General features: G+C 44.1%; 1 protein-coding gene across 3 annotated transcripts in view; it reads left to right on the top strand.

The window, feature by feature from the left end:
* Positions 1-20267, top strand: part of LOC111967744 (serine-rich coiled-coil domain-containing protein 2) — a 94818-nt gene that overhangs the window by 10012 nt on the left and 64539 nt on the right. For all 3 annotated transcript variants that reach the window (XM_070444881.1, XM_023993067.3, XM_023993066.2), the window contains exon 2: positions 18586-20115. In XM_070444881.1, the coding sequence (XP_070300982.1) occupies positions 18627-20115 (1489 nt within the window). In that variant the 5' untranslated portion in view covers positions 18586-18626. The remainder of the gene's footprint in view (positions 1-18585; positions 20116-20267) is intronic.

Raw genomic sequence — 20267 nt, 5'->3', positions numbered from 1 at the left:
GATCAAAAAGGGGCTTAGGTGGTTGGYGTGGCATTTTAGAGGCACCTGTCTTGGCCCTGTAGAGACATTTTAGCATTTCAAAGCCAATTTCCTGCAGTTCCACACAGATTTTGTTTTGCAGTTTTAAAGCWAATTTCCTGCAATTATACACATTTTGCCATGCAGCTGAGAGGACATGTTTCAGTTTAAATGCCGTGGATAATGCTGTATTCTTTTTCTCAAACATAATAACAAAATGAATACTGCTAAGTATTTATTTTGGTGATTGTTAGTTCTCAAAAKATATTATAAAAAATTGTATAGGTCCATTATCTTTTCTACATACTTTATATCTSGTTTTAATCGTTTAAGTTTACATTTAAAGCGTTCTTCCATCCGGAAAATTATAGTATTTGTTTACACTGTTTGGACAAAGACGACCAGAAAAAACACTTAGGCGGCCCGCMCATTGATTACAATCAATTACAACCCTGCCTGGCTTAACCCCCAAGATTTTCTGCCTCYGTAATTCAGCATATCGCCTTTCTCGTTTCACCCACATTACTGACACCTGTCTGAGGCACTGGAATGCATACAGTAGACCCAACTGAAATAAATCCCTCTCTCTAGACATTATTCATTGTTCTGTACATGTTAGTCATCTCCACAGAATGAAGTCATTGTCTATTTGTATACATTGTGTCATTGTTTCACAGGCAGGCCTATTTTTWAATTAATCTCTCAACAAGAACACACGTTTTGAACACACGAGTAGGCTACCACCTAACACATTCTTAGTTTGGCACGCCATTCTCRTAAAAGTGCAGCGGCACATGTCTAGCAGCAAACGTTAGGCCTATCGCTGTTGTGGAACTCTAGTGAGAGCCCTTGAGTGGTGGCTGAGAGAACAAAGACTGGCCTCCTTTGTTTGTGTCCAGTGAAGGGGAGTTCATTCGCTAGAGCGCGGAGCCGAGTGAACACAGCCCCAACACGAGGGACTTTGTCCAGCTGTGCCTTTGACGACAGAGAAGCTGTGGGTAGTAAAGGAATATGAGTGCCATTTGGAGATCAATGGCTAAGATATAGGCTGCTACCTTTTTATTTTTGTTTTATACATTTTTTATTTTTTATTTATTATTATTATAAAACATTTTTTTTAATGAGATTTGTAGTCCATTTTGAATGCTAAGTGTCCTGTTACTTGTGGTTCTGTTCCAATGGAAGTGATGAAGGATCTCAGTAGTTTGGAGACTAGAGACTGAATTAGTGTGTGGCTGTTTGTGCATGCGACATGCGTGCATCTGTGTGTGTGTGGGTTCATGATGTGTCTAACAAGAAAGAGCATTCAGTCTGTCTGGATCGGGGTCTCTGTGTACGGGTCCTTAGTGACAATTACAGTGGCTTGCGAAAGTATTCATCCCCCTTGGTATTTTTAMWATTTTGTTGCCTTACAACCTGGAATTAAAATCGATTTTTGGAGGGTTTGTATCATTTGATTTACATAACATGCGTACCACTTTGAAGATGCAAAATCATTTTTGGGGTGAAAGAAATACGACAAAAACAGAACTTGAGCATGCATACCTATTCACCCCTCCAAAGTCAATACTTTGTAGAGCCACCTTTTGCAGCAATTACAGCTGCAAGTCTCTTGGGATATGTCTCTATAAGCTTGGCACATCTAGCCACTGGGATTTTTGCCTATTCTTCAATGCTCCTTCAAGTTAGACGGGATCCTGCTGGTGTACAGCAATTTTTAAGTCATATGACAGATTCTCAATTGGATTGAGGTCTGGGCTTTGACTAGGCCAATCCAAGACATTTAAATGTTTCCCCTTAAACCACTCGAGTTGATTTAGCAGTATGCTTCAGGTCATTGTCCTGCTGGAAGGTGAACCTCCGTCTCAGTCTCAAATCTCAGGTTTCCCTCAAGAATTTCCCTGTATTTACCACCATCCATCATTCCTTAAATTCTGACAAGTTTCCCAGTCCCTGCCGATGGGRAAAACATCCCCACATCATGATGCTGCCACCACCATGTTTAACTGTGGGGAAGGTGTTGGGTTTGCGCCAGACATAGCATTTTCCTTGATGGCCAAAAAGCTCAATTTTAGTACCAGAGTACCTTCTTACATATGTTTGGGGAGTCTCCCACATGCCTTTTGGGTAACACCAAATGTGTGTTTGCATTTTTTGTTGCTTTAAACAATGGCTTTTTTTCTGGCCACTCTTCTGTAAAGCCCAGCTCTGTGGAGTGTATGGCTTAAAGTGGWCCTGTGGACAGATAATCCCAATCTCTTTTGTGGACCTTTGCAGCACCTTCAGGGTTATCTTTGCTTTCTTTGTTGCCTCTGATTAATGTCGTCCATGGAGCRCTTTGCCATAAGGCAAAAGTGATAACTAAGTGGCTTGGGGAACAAAACATAGATATTTTGGGTCCATGGCCAGGAAACTCCCCAGACCTTAATCCCATTGAGAACTTGTGGTCAATCCTCAAGTGGTGGGTGGACAAAAAAAAACAACACAAATTCTGACAAACTCCAAGCATTGATTATGCAAGAATGGGCTGCCATCAGTCAGGATGTGGCCCAGAAGTTAATTGACAGCATGTCAGGGCGGACTGCAGAGGTCTTGAAAAAGAAGGGTCTACACTGCAAATATTGACTTTTTGCATCAACTTCATGTAATTGTCAATAAAATCCTTTGACACTTATGAAATGATTGTAATTATACTTCAATATTCCATAGTAACATCTGACAAATAACTAAAGACACTGAAGCAGCAAACTTTGTGAAAATTTATATTTGTGTCATTCTCAACTTTTGGCCACGACTGTATATCCACAGTCAAACAAGTCCTATATCGACATAACCTGAAAGGCCGCTCAGCAAGGAAGACGCCACTGCTCCAAAACCGCCATAAAATAGCCAGACTACGGTTTGCAACTGCACATGAGGACAAAGATTGTACTTTTTGGAGAAATGTCCTCGGGTCGGATGAAACAGAAATAGAACTGTTTGGCCATAATTACCATTGTTATGTTTGGAGGAAAAAGGGGAGGCTTGCAAGCAGACAGACCATCTGAAAGAGGGCACTGATGTATCCTATTCTCCTCCCTCTCTCTCTCCTGATGGGAGCATACAACGTGGTACATGTGTGTGTTACCTTTTCTGTCTCAGTGGCTATTTAGGGTAAATCCGTCATAGTATTATTAACATGTTACTCCTTTGAGGTGATATGGAATGTGAACTAGAATAGGGATGCAGGGATCARTTTACTGTGTTTTCCGAATGTGTACAGAACATGTAGATCCACCACAAGGCATCCTGTGTCCTCTTGTTACGAATAGCAGTGTACTCCTCTTTCCATGGCACAGAGGAGAGAAGGGATGAAAGTGTGGACAGGTTATTGATTTACCATAAGCCTGCGTCTCTGAGGTAGAAGATAATTCTCCCAACACATCTCTTTCCTCATCTTGTCTTAGGTGTCTCTTTATACAGTGTTGTGTTGTCTCCCTTGTCGTGATGTGTGTGTTGTCMTATATTTMMATTTTTAGTCCCAGCCCCYGTCCCCGCATGAGACCTTTTSGTAGGCCGTCAGGTTAAATAAATTAACATTATTCTCTCTGCACTGTGTATGCTGATTTAACCCCACAACTACACTATATAACTTACTCCAGGGGTAGGCAACCAGATTCAGCCCCGGGACGATTTTTGTCTGATCGGATGGCCGGGGTACAGAAACATATAATGATAATAGTTTGTACACTGCAAATTGACCACATTTTAAGCCCAAAAATAGATTATTTTCAAATAYAATMATTTCATACCTTGATGACATTGAGATACGATCACATGTTTCTTTTTCTTTTATGCGTGTGAATACCTGGGAACAGACTTCCTAAATTAAACTCCTTTTAGCTATATTCTTGGTGATTTGTAATCTTTAATATTAAAAAAAAAAACTACAATCTTTTATTTATAAAAAGTTTTGGCCCTCGGACCGCCTCTTGCTGACCCCTGCCCTACTCGTCTCATTTTCAACATGGGACTTGTGTAAATAGCTTAACACCAACACATGGTAGTGCATAACACAGTAGCCTGTTTAAAAATATATTTTTATTTTATTTATTTGTGCACTTGTTTGACCCTTTTACTGCATCGTTAGGAGTTAGTAACGTAAGCATTTCGCTGCACCCGCTATAACATCTGCTAAACTGTGTAGGCGACCAACAGTAGTAGCCTGGTTACATCTTTGTTGTGCTTTGACTTCTGACTCAAAGAAACTTTTTCATGGGTCAATGACCATTTCTTTCTCTCAGACACAATAAACAAACAATGTTATGCAACAAGGGCYTAGCTGTATCCCACTCCAGTTGTTGAATGTTTACTTCATGGTGCGCACAACTGGACTCTTCTACTACATAATGGCTTTGGCCAATTGGCCATGAGAAACTAGGAACAGCAGGCATCATGAGCAGGTCAATGAGTGGATCAATAACTTAATTTCTGTTTGCTGTGTTATGCTATTGATCAATAGATGAGGATGTAATGTCATTCTGTGCTTGTTTATATTTACTGTTGATTTATATTGATGCATTTTGCTTTGTCAACCTAAGAGGTGGAAGCATCCTTCTACCACCTAGAGCTGCTAGCTGTGGTATGGATTCAGACCCCCCCTCCCCCCAACCCTTCCTCCAGCCCTATTAGAGGTGAAAGATACACACCACTGACCTCAGAACCTGGCTCACTGGTCACTTGTCTGCCGGCTGGCCGGACACAGCCTGGGGTTCTTTCCATCTGCTCCTCAGACCAGGCACACAACCATCTGTGCTTGCCTCAGCGGTGGCCTGGACTCAAGTTCTGTTTACTGTAAAAGGCCTTGCTTTCTTTCATTGTTTAGCTGTACGGTCAACGTCATCAATAATCAAATGGCTTGGAAAAGGCCGTCTTTACACCGTGACCGTACCATATCAGTTCAAAGATGAAGTCGAGCATAAATTATAGACCATATTGTCGTCATTAACCCCATCCTTTCCAAAAAAGATTATACAAATTGTACATGGTTCAATTCCTCCTAAGGGAGGGGACTTCTGTTACATTTACGTCACTGCTGTGAATTAGAGCATGATAAATTGTCTTCCTCAAAGGATGTAGGGTGGTGACGGGGTGGGGTATACAGAATGCTGAGAAGGACTTGCCTACGCTGTGTTTTAATCGGCTAACCAACGTTACAGATTCATATCGGTGTCTGCTTGGATGGACACGACGTGCACGCAGGCCTAGGCTATGTCTGTAGACCCCTAATACATCAGGGCAGGTCCATAGGTAGCCTTGCTTTAGATCCTTACATCCCACTGCTTATGATCCTGTCAGCCCGACTAGTCAGAAACCTCTCCCTGTCCAATTCTGCCYGACAGACAAGCTCCATCATCAAATATTAAAGCACCTGTWTTCCTCAGCCTCATGCTGGGAGCCCATTYTCCCAGACAGTCTGGCCAACTGGGGAGTCTGACTGGGACAAGACATCCATCATTCATAACCTTTTAAAGTCAAACCAACATCTCTGAACTGAGGTGGTCAGTCAGACTTGTTTTTCCAGAGTTTGCCACACAGTCACGTTTCTATTTMTGAAGGAAAAAGGACAGGCAAGGTAATGCTTCTCTAACTCGCCCAAACCAGTGTTCAAGTTTGTAAGCGACAAGACGACAGTCTTGAGAATTCAGAGGGGAAMGATTCWCATTATAGCCTCATTTCCACTGRAAGCAGACTAATGAACTGATGCATCAAGTGGAACCCTATCGGTGWTTCCTGCTCTTAYTGAATTACAGATAAAGACGATTTATCAAAAGTCACAGCTTCAGCAGTAGTCGCACTGAAGTCAGAAGCCATATGGAGTTCTAGTGGGACAACAGTACAACTAGTGGGCCAACAGTACAACTAGTGGGCCTGTGTGGATCCGTGGTACATCATCCAGGATGTTGTTTATTGGGTGAAGGAGAGTGGGAGGCTGTGTCTGTCTTGGCAGCTGTAGAGCTGCTAAGGCCCCTTTTTTTTACTGAGAATGGTTAGAGTAAGTCTTTCCTAACGTCGTTATCAGGCTCTTCCTCGTCTGGATAGCAGCTGGGTGTCTTATCATTCTCATATGACGATCTTCCTCTCTTAGACCGAGCTCTTTCTATGGCTTGAGCCTTTGTAGTTGGTGATTTCATTCCTGGGCTGTTTAACTACCCAGGTAGGTTGACTGAACCTGAACCAGGTTGCAGGCACTGGTTACAGTTTGAAGACTTCTCTTGAGTGGGCAGCCTGATGAAAGCCAGTCAATATTTAAATCACCCAGAAAATATAYCTCTCTGTTGATATCACATACATTGATCAAGCATTTCACACCTTATCCAGATACTGACTGTTAGCACTTGGTGKTCTATAGCAGCTTCCCACCAGAATGGGCTTTAGGTGAGGCAGATGAACCTGTAGCCATACAGTATTTAACATGAGATCCTCTCCAACATAAAGGGGTGGAGCAGCATTAAATGATTACTTTGTTAAATTCCACAAAAAATGAACCCCCATCAAAATCGTTATCCATCTTCTCTTTCTTGTGATGTAAGTGTCGACGATGCGTTAATTTCCAGACAAGGCTTCAGCGTGCTTATAGATGCAAAGTAAGACGATGTATTCCATTGAGGCCATTCCAGCCGTCACCGGGTGTGTTTGACAGGTCATTACAAACATTTCCGCGGCCGTAACGTTCACGGAAAAAACGTCACGCACAAGCAAGAGTATGGAAGAGTCACAGGAGTAAAATTAAAGCAATCAATCTAGTGCGATTTATGTGACAAGTGGATTTTGCACCCTTCAATCTAAGTGGGCAGGGAATGCACGATGCGTGTGTGTGCGCTCAGGGCAGGGGTTAGTTTGCTGGGTATTTTAGCTTGCCTGATTAAAAAAAAAATATATATATATATATATATATATTACCTTTTTTAATTAACTTTTAATTAACGAGGCAAGTCAGTCAAGAACAAATTCTTATTTATTTATTTATTCTTATTTACAATGACGGCCTAACCCGGACGACACTGGGCCAATTGTGCGCCGCCCTATGGGACTCCCAATCACAGCCGGTTGTGATACAGCCTCGAATCGAGCCAGGGACTGTAGTGACGCCTCATTCACTGAGATGCAGTGCCTTAGACCGATGCTCCACTCGGGAGCCCTGAACATCAGAGGCACTTCACAATCCCACATTGTCACACAGTCCCAGAAAGAAAGGTTCCCTAAAATAACATGACATTCACGGCGGCACAGTGCAATGTCTAGTATTAGACACAATGACTCTGTTACAATGCAGAGGATGATGAAGAGGTCTTTTTGATCTATTTATTGAACAAAGACCTGGGTTARATCCCAGATGGCATCCTGTTCCCTGTTTTCTGCACTCCTTTTTGACCAGGGCCTATCCTCTGTACTGTTATGTCGAGTCATTGTGGCCATCGTGGTTTGTGGTTTAAGGGAGTGGTGTGTCTGTTCTCCCGTCCTCCTCAGTTACAGACTAGAAGAGTGCTGCTGCAGTGAACCCTGCGGCCCTTTTTTTAAAACTGCTTGTGCTCCCTGGGTGACCTTCTCCCTCAGGACTAGAGGGCCCTTTGCCCTGGGGGTGAGAGCCACTTATAGATAGATGTTAGCCTAATGGTCATGCACGAGCTAAGGATAAGACTTCTGTGATGGATTGCTTATTGTGGCCAGACAGTGTAGTAGGTCATGGAGAAAGGGAGGCAGCCGTACCGTTTCAGTTCTATATTGCCAATAATTAGTCTCATTTAGGTAGATTTCTGTTTTTGTGGCTTCAGAAGTGTCCACTGCATTTTTGTACATGTCTAGTAGACAGGATGTTCAATCACAGCCACTCAATACATTGAGTTTTTCGTGAGCGAACCACATCCGCTGATATGTCGATTGAACTCTGAAAGTGATACGCAAAGTAAAAAATAAATATGTCTTAACAATTCTAACCTTGAACCCTGAAGTAAAATGATCTGGTTTTAAAAAGACAAATCGTCCTTTTATTTGTATTGCTTTTAAATCTTTTAAATGATTTTTTAAATCTTATTAACACTTTGTTCTAGCTAGCTATTTGTGTAGGTAGCTATCAAGTCAACACAATGATATATTATAGACAACAATTCTAACCTTGAACCCTGAAGTAAACTGATCTGGTTTTAAAAAGACAACTCGTCTCTGGTTGACGTGTGTGTGTACAGAACGCTGTTGAGTCAGACAGTCTGGAAAAGCATGCTTTAAATGCTCTCTGAAAAGCAGACACTTGGGCATATAAAAAGGCATTGGTCGATAAAATGATGGCTCCAGCCAGGCTGCTGGTCTGCTGCCGCTGGTCTGCTGCTGCTGCGCTCAAGCTGACAATGTGACCAGTGGGAGTCATAGGGCTGAAGGGAGCCAACTGTTCTGTGCCCATGCGGTGCTTATCTATCCATCTTTAAACTTCTCAAGACTTTCTATCTGATATCTAGGCCTAACTCCCATCAGAATATTGTCTACCTCCTGATAGGGACAGATGAATGGTCTTAGTGGGCTTCGTTTCCCTGTGGTTTGGCCGCAGGTAGCCTACACCTTGCTGTCTWAAGACGTGATGGCATGACTGTCTCTGAAATGAGAATGAAGTAGAGGGCAAGCATTGGTGGGCATACACACCATTCCCAATTCAGTAGGCTGTTTGTGGTGAAACAATAGTTCAGGKATAAAAACGTAAGACGCCAGGCTGCCTCAAAAGTGCAAATCTATAGGCCGAGAGACTGTAGGCCTGCATTTCTCCTCCCCCCGTGCCCATTCATCCATTAACCCATGTATGGATTCATCCACCACGTGATTCTTGTTGCCGTACCACTGGAAGTCATCACTGGGGAGGGTTCATTGGCTAAACAGGGTTCCGAGGAATGTATGAGCATAAAGCATCACATCTTCCTGTGTTACTAAAGCTTTCAGTATGTCCCACAGTTGTAATAGATCTCACACTGCTCAATAGTACCGCTGCCCAACTGCCTAGACTTCTCAAGGGCTTTCTGTGTGGCGTTCTGGCCCATTCTATGCCGTGTGTGTGCTGGTGGAGGCGTTTCTCCTGCTGTACTGTGTGTGCTGTTTCACATTTATTTTTTTAAGGTGATTTGTCACAGAGATTTTGATATTGATTCCTGTGAAAGAGTGATGTCCCCTGGAATTTCTGTTAATGAGGCTTTGGCTGGCCTGCCTGTGACCCGGTTTAGTCTGACCTACTGTTGAAGTGGGGTTAAACTCTGCTGGCTAGTAGGAGGTGGTGGGGTATCGTACGTTGGGCCTTCAATTTAAGCGGGGAGAAGGAGTGGGAGAGAAGTGGGTCATTGTGTGCCACTAGAGTTGGCCTCATTGGTCACAAGCCAGGTTGGGGTCGGTCGCAAACTAACGATACTGGCTGAACTCCTGCAGCCTTGTCATATGAGAGAAGTGAATACTGTAACCGTAGTCATAAAATCACAATTTATTATATTTCTAACAGCCAAGGTGATGGAAGGAGAATCAAGCTGATCTTTAAGCTCCACATGTACTCATGTTGCAAGCAGTGGAAAAGTGAAGCCTGGACCTGTGACAGTGTTATAGATGGCTGCAGAAGATCTCACTGCTCATGCAATCCTGTGCTCGTGGGCTGCCTGCAGCCTGGAGGTCACTGCAGCCTGGAGGTCACTGCAGCCTGGAGGTCACTGCAGCCTGGAGGTCACTGCAACCTTCCTTGATTTGAGGGGTAAAAAATATTTTTTCTACCGTTCTTAAACGATGCGTATATCCGCAATGCTTTAAGCTAGAAACGAGCTGTAAAATGCCCGAGGAAGACGCGGCTGATGCACACGGGAATATATTAGGTTTGGCTCTGACGTTCAGAAGCTTCTAAATTCAAGGAGTCATAGAAACTGGACTTTGCTCGGGAAGTTATCTTACACAATGTTTGACTGTCRCTCTCAATTTATCTWTTCACTTTCTGTAAAAGAGTATGTATAATTAAGTTGATATACGTTTTAATAAAACATTTGGTAGCAGAATAACATTTGGGAAAATCGGGTCAAGAATTGATTTCATAATAATAATAATTTCTTATTATTTATATATTAGCCTACCTAAAAGTTGTTCCCCAAATTAAACAAATGTCAAGCTGGTGGTGTATTTTAATATAGGCCATCTCAATAAACAACAAGTGGCCCCTGGGGGCAAAAAGGTTGGGAACCCCTGAGGTGGAGAGTGTTGGTTGCAGCTAGGTGCCCAGTGTACAGTGTATATGGAGGCTTAAGCTCATTGGCACCCTGTGCAAACCCATTCATCTGCAAGCAATCCCTGTCCTTGGCCAACCTTGCAGCAACTTTCCCCTGCAGTATGCAGCATAGCTTACTTAGTTTACTGCCACAAACACACACACATTTCCTCTGTCTCTGTCTGTCGCTGTCATTCACCCCTGCCCACTGCCATTACTCTTGATGAGAAGGGGCTGATGGCTTTGAGCCAGTGCTAGCCTACACTGATTGCTGAGTGGCCCCCTAATGGATTTCCCCAGTCAGTGAGCACATCTCCTCTGCCGTGTTATATATAGGTCGTAGTGCCTCAGCAGCACTAGTAGCTAATCAAATGTGCTATATAGTTACTACTTGTGCATATTATTAAGGACCTCACAAATGCAACTGAAAATGGATTGTGTAGGTCTTGTGTAGGAAGCAGTGATAGGGAGATGTTTTGATATCAGTGGTACAAGTTCTCGTTACTGAATCCCTATCGCCTCTCTTTGTAAACAGAGCTCATTGCAGAGTCATTGCTACGAAAATCAAGGTAAACGATGCACAGAGACAGTTTGAGTTTCTCATTGCTGTGGTATTTCGCAATAAGACTCGAAATACGCGACTGCACATAGGCCTATGGATGTTTTGGAGAACCACCTTCTGAGGGGCCCGATGGCCTAATCTTCATTCTCTACTGAATCGATACTTTGTGCTTCRAACCCCTTGGGAATGATTTACCGTCGTCATACGGTGTCTGGCACATCCATGGCCACGTTGTCWTCTCGTGGTTTTAGGGGGGAGGACCGCATGCCCCTCTTGCCCCTGGCACATGTACCTTTTTAAATAATAAAGACCCCTGTTTGGTGGTACCCCTGTGAACACATGCCAGCCYCTACCCGCCTGCCTATCATCCTCCATGCCCACCGGGCATCATCCACATGGTGGTAGTTGTCATCGGCAGGTAAGCGTTAGCCTATTATCAGTCTCCCGTAGACATAGGGAATATGGTGCTATTTGGGACGCATATACTATGTAGTGCACTACTTTTGACCAGAGCCGATRGGGAAGAGGGTGGCATYTGGGACGTGACCGTAGACTTTACTCCTCTCCTCTGTCTTCACTGTATGTCTCCCCACAGCTTCAGGCTGCGCTCAACTTGTCCTCAGAGTAGCAAATCCTGTTCAACCACATCCATCACTGAACTTTCATGCGTGTTAGTACATTGAATCTCTTTCTGTGTTTTTTTTTATTTTTATACTGTAACTTTGACATTGCATGCGAGGGTGACGGAAGGATTTAGCCTAAAGGTTAAGGTAAATACACTCGGGAACTAGGCTCCTGTTGGCTGAGTAGCATTGGGTGAGTAGCATTGGGATAATTAAGGGTGTGGTATCTGGTATGCATGTGTATGTGGAGATGTGGTTGTGCTCTGACAAGCCCTGAGTCTGTTCCTGCCCATCCCAAGTCTGCTCACAGCCTAGTCTTTTGAACAGCAGGGCACTTTAATGGGCAAATTATGTTGTTGACTTGTCCTATACTTCTATTTGTTGCCAAAGCATAAATTATTGAAAAAACACTTTAAAAAAAAAAACCTCAAACTTGTATCTCAAACAGACCATTTAAAAAATGCTTGCTTTTTCCAGCGGTCTACTCACATTAATATTTGTAATGAACCTTTTATAATGGCTCTTTAGGGGATGGCTGCCGTTTTTACGGGCTCCTAACTAATTGTGTTATTTTGTGTTTGTTGCTTCTTTTGTAGATAATATTTCTGCTGCCGTCTCTTATRACCGAAATAACAGCTGGTGCGCGATCTCTAATATGAAGGAAGTCTCAAGGTTTTGCTCGCCTGAGGTARAGTACGTCATGATAAGCTGTAGACTAAACTATTTTAAGTTTCATCTATATTTTTCATAGYGGTCTATTTACTACCACAAACCGATGCTGGCACTAAGACCGCACTCAGAGCTGTATAAAGCCAACAAGAAAATGCTCATCCAGAAGTGGCACTCCTAGTGGCCGGGGACTTTAATRCAGGAAAACGTAAATCCTTTTCACCTAATTTCTACCAGCATGTCACATGTGCAACCAGAGCAGGGAAAAAACCTAGACCACCTTTACGCCACACACAGCGACRCATATAAAGCTTTCCCTCGCCCTCCATTTGGCAAATCTGACCATAATTCTATCCTCCTGATTCCTACTTTGAAGCAAAAACTAAAGCAGGAAGTACCAGTGACTCACTCAATATGAAAGTGGTCAGATGATGGAGATGCTAAGCTACAGGACTGTTTTTCTACCACAGACTGGMATATGTTTCGGGATTCATACGATTTACATTGAGGAGTACCACATCATTCACCAGCATCACTAATAAGTGCATCGACGATGTCGTCCCCACGGTGATGGTACATAAACTCAGCAAAAAAAAAAAAAATCCTCTCTGTCAACTGCGTTTTATTTCCAGCAAACTTAACATGTGTAAATATTTGTATGAACATAACAAGATTAAACAACTAAGACATAAACTGAACAAGTTCCACAGACATGTGACTGAAAGAAATKGAATAATTTGTCCCTGAATAAAGGGGGGTCAATCAAAAGTAACAGTCAGTATCTGGTGTGGCCACMAGCTGCATTAAGTACTGCAGTGCATCTCCTCCTCATGGACTGCACCAGATTTGCCAGTTCTTGCTGTGAGATGTTACCCCRCTTTTCCACCAAGGCACCTGCAAGTTCCCAGACATTTTTTGGGGGAATGTCCCTAGCCCTCACCCTCTGATCCAACAGGTCCCAGACGTGCTCAACGGGAGTGAGATCCAGGCTCTTCGCTGGCCATGGCAGAACACTGACATTCCTGTCTTGCAGGAAATCATGCACAGAACGAGCAGTATGGCTGGTGGCATTGCCATGCTGGAGGGTCATGTCAGGGTGAGCCTGCAGGAGGGGTACCACATGAGGGAGGAGGATGTCTTCCCTGTAACGCACAGCGTGGAGATTGCCTGCAATGACAACAAGCTCAGTCCGATGATGCTGTGTCACACCGCCCCAGACCATGACGGACCCTCCACCTCCAAATCGATCCCGCTCCAGAGTACAGACCTCGGTGTAATGCTCATTCCTTCGACTATGAACGCAAATCCGACCATCACCCCTGGTGAGACAAATCTGTGACTCATCAGTGAAGAGCACTTTTTGCCAGTCCTGTCTGGTCCAGCGACGGTGGGTTTGTGCCCATAGGCGACGTTGTTGCCGGCGATGTCTGGTGAGGACCTGCCTTACAACAGGCTTACAAGCCCTCAGTCCAGCCTCTCTCAGCCTATTGCACACAGTCTGAGCACTGATGGAGGGATTGTGCGTTCCTGGTGTAACTCGAGCAGTTGTTGCCATCCTGTACCTGTCCCGCAGGTGTGATGTTCGGATGTACCRATCCTGTGCAGGTGTTACACGTGGTCTGCCAATGCGAAGACGATCAGATGTCCCTGCTGTCTTAGGCGTCTCATAGTACGGACATTGCAATTTATTGCCCTGGCCAAATCCGCAGTCCTCATGCCTCCTTGTCTAAGGCACGTTCACGCAGGGACCCTGGGCATCTTACTTTTGGTGAGTCAGTAGAAAGGCCTCTTTAGTGTCCAAAGTTTTCATAACTGTGACCTTAATTGCCTACCGTTTGTAAGCTATTAACCTCACTAGGGTATGTGGGACGGTACCTCGTCAACAGCCAGTGAACCTGCAGGGCGCCAAATTCAAAACAACAGAAATCCCATAATTAAATTTCCTCAAACATAGAAGTATTTTACAGCATTTTAAAKATACACTTGTTGTAAATCCAGCCACAGTRTCAGATTTTCAAAAAGGCTTTACGACGAAAGCACACCAAACGATTGTTAGGTCAGAGCCAAGTCACAGAAAAACACRTCCATTTTTCCAGCCAGAGAGAGGAGTCACAAAAAGCAGAAATAGAGAAAATTAATCGCTAACCTTTGATCTTTATCAGATGACACTCATAGGACTTCATGTTACACAATACATGTATGTTTTGTAAAGTAAAGTTCATATTTATATCCAAACTGTTTACATTGGCGCGTTATGTTCAGTAGTTCCAAAACATCCGGTGATTTTGCAGAGAGCCACATCAATTTAGAGAAATACTCATAATAACATTGCTAAAAGATACTAAAAGTTATGCATGGAATTTTAGATCCACTTCTCCTTAATGCAACCGCTGTGTCAGATTTCAAAAAAACTTTACGGAAAAAGCACACCATGCAATAATCTGAGTACGGCGCTCAGAGACCAAAACAGGCCAAACAGATATCCGCCATGTTGTGTAGTCAACAGAAGTCAGAAATAGCATTATAAATATTCACTTACCTTTGATGATCTTCATCAGAATGCACTCCCAGGAATCCCAGTTCCACAATAAATGTTTGTTTTGTTCGATAATGTTCATAATTTATGTCCAAATACCTCCTTTTTGTTCGCGCTTTTAGCCTAGTAATCCAAATTCATGAGGCGCGATCACTAGGTGCAGACAAAGTCAAAAGGTTCCGTTACAGGCCGTAGAAACATGTCAAACGATGTATAGAATCAATCTTTAGGATGTTTTTAACATAAATCTTCAATGTTCCAACCGGAGAATGCCTTTGTCTGTAGAATTGCAATGGAACACAAGCTAACTATCACGTGAACACGCGGGGTCAGCTCATGCCTCTCTGGCAGACCTCTGACTCAATCCCCTCTCATTCGCCCCCACTTCACAGTAGAAGCCTCAAACAAGGTTCTAAAGACTGTTGACATCTAGTGTAAGCCGTAGGAAGTGCAATATGACCCCATAGACACTGTATTCAATAGGCAATGAGTTGAAAAACTACAAACCTCAGATTTCCCACTTCCTGGTTGGATTTTTTCTCAGGTTTTTGCCTGCCATATGAGTTCTGCTATACTCACAGACATCATTCAGTTTTAGAAACTTCAGAGTGTTTTCTATCCAAATCTACTAATTATATGCATATTCTAGCTTTTATGGCTGAGTAGCAGGCAGTTTACTCTGGGCATGCTTTTCATCCTGACGTGAAAATACTGCCCCCTACCCCAAAGAAGTTAACATGTTTAGCATCTCCATGCTCCACTCATAYAAGCAGCATACAAGCCTCTGAAGTGTGCCTTTTGGAACATCTACATTTWAAAAAGTTGAGTAAAGAAATTGAATGTACATAAGCACAATAAATGCAGTATTTATTTTAGTCAGGTTTAAAGAAACATGATATGATTTTTTTTTATTTCAGAGTAAGCCAACTCATATTTTGTTCTCTGGCTATGCGCCATGCCTTAGGCTGTAAGTTTTGTTCATTTAGCAGACAAGATATGCTTATAAATACATGCCTTTTATAGTAAGAAGAATATAATTGAAATGAGCTGAAATAAAATATTTAGGATATTTTTCCCATTCCAGAGCGAGAGTGCGCGCATGTGAACTGGCAATGTTGAGCGTAAAAGTGATCATTTGAAACAGGTTTTATATGCTAGATTTTGAGTTATTTGACAACTTTTATTTGTGAATGATACAAACCTTAGAATGCCTTAGAAATCAAAAGATATATGGGCTGCATGATGCGACTATTGGCTATTGCTGTGGCGATTTTTAGCATGTAAATCTTGGTGGGGCAAGAAAATAAAAAATGTATGCWTACCAGYAAAGCCACTACACTACACTAAACAATACATTAATTGCTCTATAACGGTGACAAACTGTGCCCAGAAACTGTCAGGGCCTACATAAAACTGTCCCAACACCTTACMATTGCTACAGTTCATTCAGCCTCATTTACTGCCTTTATAAAAAAACAAAAAAACATGGCTGACTAGCTTTAACAAATGTAGTTTCTACTGACAATTTGAGATGTACAAACTATGGCATAAGGGAACGACGAGCGGATAAGAGGCAATCGTTGAAATGTACAGCGACAGAATTCAGAACATGGGCCGTTCTCAGTGTTCTCCCTGAACACCAAGTCAGAACTGTAGGATAAATAACTAGGCCATATAAGCAGACAATGAAAGCTCTTACAATATTTGGTTACATTTCTCTAAAACAGGCTATAGGCTACATGTGCACCACCAAGTCAGAACACTAGATGAAAGAGGGGTAAAGGGACCAAATTATTAGCATGAGGCACATGGGCTACTAACAGGTTACTACCAAACGTATTACTTTTTTAGCGGCAATATACATATCTCCCTGGCATATTACATAATTTATGCAGCAGCATACAATACATTTTTGGACTCACCTTGTTGTGCTCACTTCCTTCCAAACCACTCATTGTTGAATTTGCGATTTCCAACTTGTGTAATGTTTTATAGCCGATGAGCGCGATACGTTTTTTTAATCTGTAATTTCTCTGTTTATCTTTGTATGACAATGTTTGAAAAGGTAGGCTTCGACGATTTATTTTGTTGTGCCACAGATTATATTTTGCCCAAACTGTGTATGCCATGGGCTCTCCAAACCTGTTCCTTTAGCTACCCRGTGCTTCACTTGGGAAACCAAGTGAAATCTGTTCGGGAACGTCGATAGTAACATGTTTTCACAACGCTACGTATTTCATCAAACTGTTGACAGCCCCTCTCTGCGAGCTGGAGAAGGGAATGAAGGAGAGAGGGGCGGATATGGAAACACGGTGAGAGTTGCTCTAGCTAAAAGTAATGTCCGTCTATTAATTATGGAGGAAGAAGCCCTATTACTAGGCTATTCAAAATCTAAAACAAATTCCCCAATTGTATGTTAAATCTGATTTGTTTCATTTGGGCTAGGCAAATTATGTACCAAAGATCTTAAATCAGTATTTAATTTTTTTCTTCTTCCAAGTGTAATATACTGTTGGCTATGTTACAACGGCACAATCATTATTTTAATAGTTAGTTTTTTCGGGCTCATGTATAGGCCTATGCTTATGCGTGAGCTCTAATATGCATATGTGTTTTGTGAATGAATCATCCACTTAGAAATCGCTGTCCATTTTGTTGTTAGCCCACAACGACCATGTTTTCCACTCTTTCGACCTATTGTTGAACTTCTTTCTTCAAATTGATCAATCACAGCACGGTGAGTTCCCATTTGCATTAATGCATTGGTGTTAGAGTGGCTAGAGGGACAATAGAGCCCTGCGTACCAGTGTGTGTTAAAGGAGATTACCATGACTCGACAGTCATGTAGAATCTTACTGCGTTCATGACTGCCAGGTTGGCGGTAATATGGTGTCCTAAACAGCCCAGTACATCACTGGGGCAAAGCTTCCTGCCATCCAGGACTTCTATACCAGGGGGTGTCAGAATGGCCCTAAAAAATTGTCAAAGAGTTCAGCCACCCAAGTCATAGACTGTTCTCTCTGCTACCGGACAGCAAGCTGCAAGTCTAGGTCCAAAAGGCTCCTTAACAGCTTCTACCCCAAGTCATAAGACTGCTGAACAATTAATCAAATGGCTACCCGGACTATTTGCATTGACCCCCTTTTTTACGATGCTGCTACGCGCTGTTTATTATCTACGCATAGTCATTTTACTTCTACCTACATGTACATTTGACCTCAATCACCTCGACTAGCCCGTACCCCCGCGCATTGACTTGGTACTGGAACCCCGTGTATATAGCCTCGTTATTATTTAGTTAACTTTTTTTACTTAGCATTTTCTTACTCTGCATTGTTGGTTAAGGGCTTGTTACTAACAATTTGTCACATGGACCGAATACAACTGGTGTAGACCTTACAGTGAAATCCTTACTAACAAGCCCTTAACCAACAATGCAGAGTAAGAAAATGCTAAGTAAAAAAGTTACAAAATAATAACGAGGCTATATACACGGGGTTCCAGTACCAAGTCAATGCGGTCTAGACCAGTTGTATTCGGTGCATGTGACAAATAACATTTGATTTATACGCCAACACCATTCTGTTGGGTACACCCACACCTTTCCAACACAGAAAAGCATATTTTTGACATACAATTTGGAAGGAAAACTATTTCACTCGTAATTGTAATTAATTATAGGTCATATTTCATAGAAATCTGGAAACATTGGACAGTTACTTTCACATCTACCTCTGTAAACGTCAATTTGTGTTTAGAAATAACATGTTTGGGGGTGTTTAATCTTCGCACGACATGTTCTCACAGCTTCGTTTCTCTCTTCCCCTTTCTCATTCTTTTTCCTCTTGTTCTCGCTTTTCCTCTCTCCCGTCTCACTCCCATTCCTCTCTCTGTCCTTCTGTTGTCCTCCATCTCTCTACAGCTCAAGCCAGCCCAGCACACCCATGGTCCAGCAGGCAGCTGATGGAAGATCCGGTTCCCAACGTGCCCACCATGGTCTCCAGGCTGCCCAAGTTTGGCTCACGCCCCGCGGCTGTGGCTTGCACCGCCCCACTGACCAATGGGTCCCACCACCAACCCGTCCCCAGCACCACTGGCAAAGGGTTACCCACTGCCACCACCAGGCAGAACGGGACAATACGGATGCCCCCCTCCTTCTCACTGAAGTGGAAGAAAGGGAAAGGAGGAGAAGCTGTGGAGAAGGGGGTGGAGGAGGGGGAGGAGGGCGGAACTGGAGCTGGGCATCACCTCCGACAACTGCAGCCCTCACCAGCGGCGGTACGGGAGATTAAGAAGCCGTCCACCATGCCTGCCACGGCTAAGGTACGGGGGTGTGCTTCTGTGGTATCCTCCACCTGCCCTAGAACTATACCCTCCAAAACTGGGCCACACAAGGCCATCCCCAAACAGGCTTTGTCTGGACAGAGTATCTGCAACGGCAAAGCGGGCCTCAACGGCCAGGCGGGTGGTGATGAACGTTTTGGGTCTGGGAATGGCTCCCTCAGGCGGGGCCAGAGCTGTGGTTCCCCCCACAGCAACCTGACCAGCAGCCTGTCCCACTCCCAGTCCAGCGACAGCCTGGACACCGCCTCGGAGGAGAACATGGTGCGTTCCCGGAGCCTCACCCACGTCAAGAGGATCCCCTCCCCCACCCAGCCGCCCATCATCCGCTCCTACTCCTTCAACAGGGCCTCGGAGCTGGCCAAGGAGCTGCCCAGGCCTCTAGCCAAGTCCCGACTGGTCAAGACATCTCCCCTGGCCAGACCGACACCTGTGCTGAGTAGTGCGGGGAGAGGGAACGGCCTACACCTCAGTAAGGGTGGACATGGACTAGCACCAGGCAGGGCTGTGGTGGGAACAGCTAGCTGCATCTTGCCCCCCAACACACTGAGGAATTCCTTACTACCCAGTTCAGCCTCCTGCAACACCAGGCCCTCGGCCCTCAGCTACAGGCTCACACGGCCCTCCCTCATCAAGCAGCCTCGCCCCATCTTGGCCACCTCCACCAAGAAGATCCAGGGCAACACAGAGGAAAGCGAGGGGAGGAAGAACTCGGTGGAGACGCCCCCTGTCACCCCAGACCCATCCAGCAACACTGACAGCCCAGGGAGCACCCCGGAGTGCCTAACGGAAGGCCTGCAAGAGGAGCCTGCGGCCCCCAGCGAGGTGCGTCCCCTGGGGGAAGGCCTGGAGGACATGTCCCTCTCCTCCACCTCCTCCCTGGAGCGCAACGATACCAGCGAGGAGTACATGGACGACTTTGACAACCTGGGGAACGGAGGAGACGGCATTCTGCTGCTCCCTGCCCGTGATGGAGGGCTCGACCAATCACACTCTGTCTTGGCAGATGATGACAACGCCGACGTCATCCACCGTCACGGTGGCACCTCCATGGCGGGCCTAAACAGCTTCATGTCTGACAGTGTAGACTGGGCCGGAATGGGACTCACTGGTAAGATTTCACATTAATCCAAATAATTGACTTTAAAGTCTAATCTGTGTCGGTTTCCCAGACACAGATTAGGCCTAGTCCTGGACTAGAAAACACTGTCAATGGAGAACATCGACGATGCGCTTTAATCCAGGACTAGGCTTTATCTGTGT

This window comes from Salvelinus sp. IW2-2015, linkage group LG8 (genome assembly GCF_002910315.2).
Source record: "Salvelinus sp. IW2-2015 linkage group LG8, ASM291031v2, whole genome shotgun sequence".
Lineage (NCBI taxonomy): Eukaryota > Metazoa > Chordata > Actinopteri > Salmoniformes > Salmonidae > Salvelinus > Salvelinus sp. IW2-2015.
Note: the sequence above shows the minus strand (reverse complement) of the source record. Positions and strands in the feature narration are given on the sequence as shown.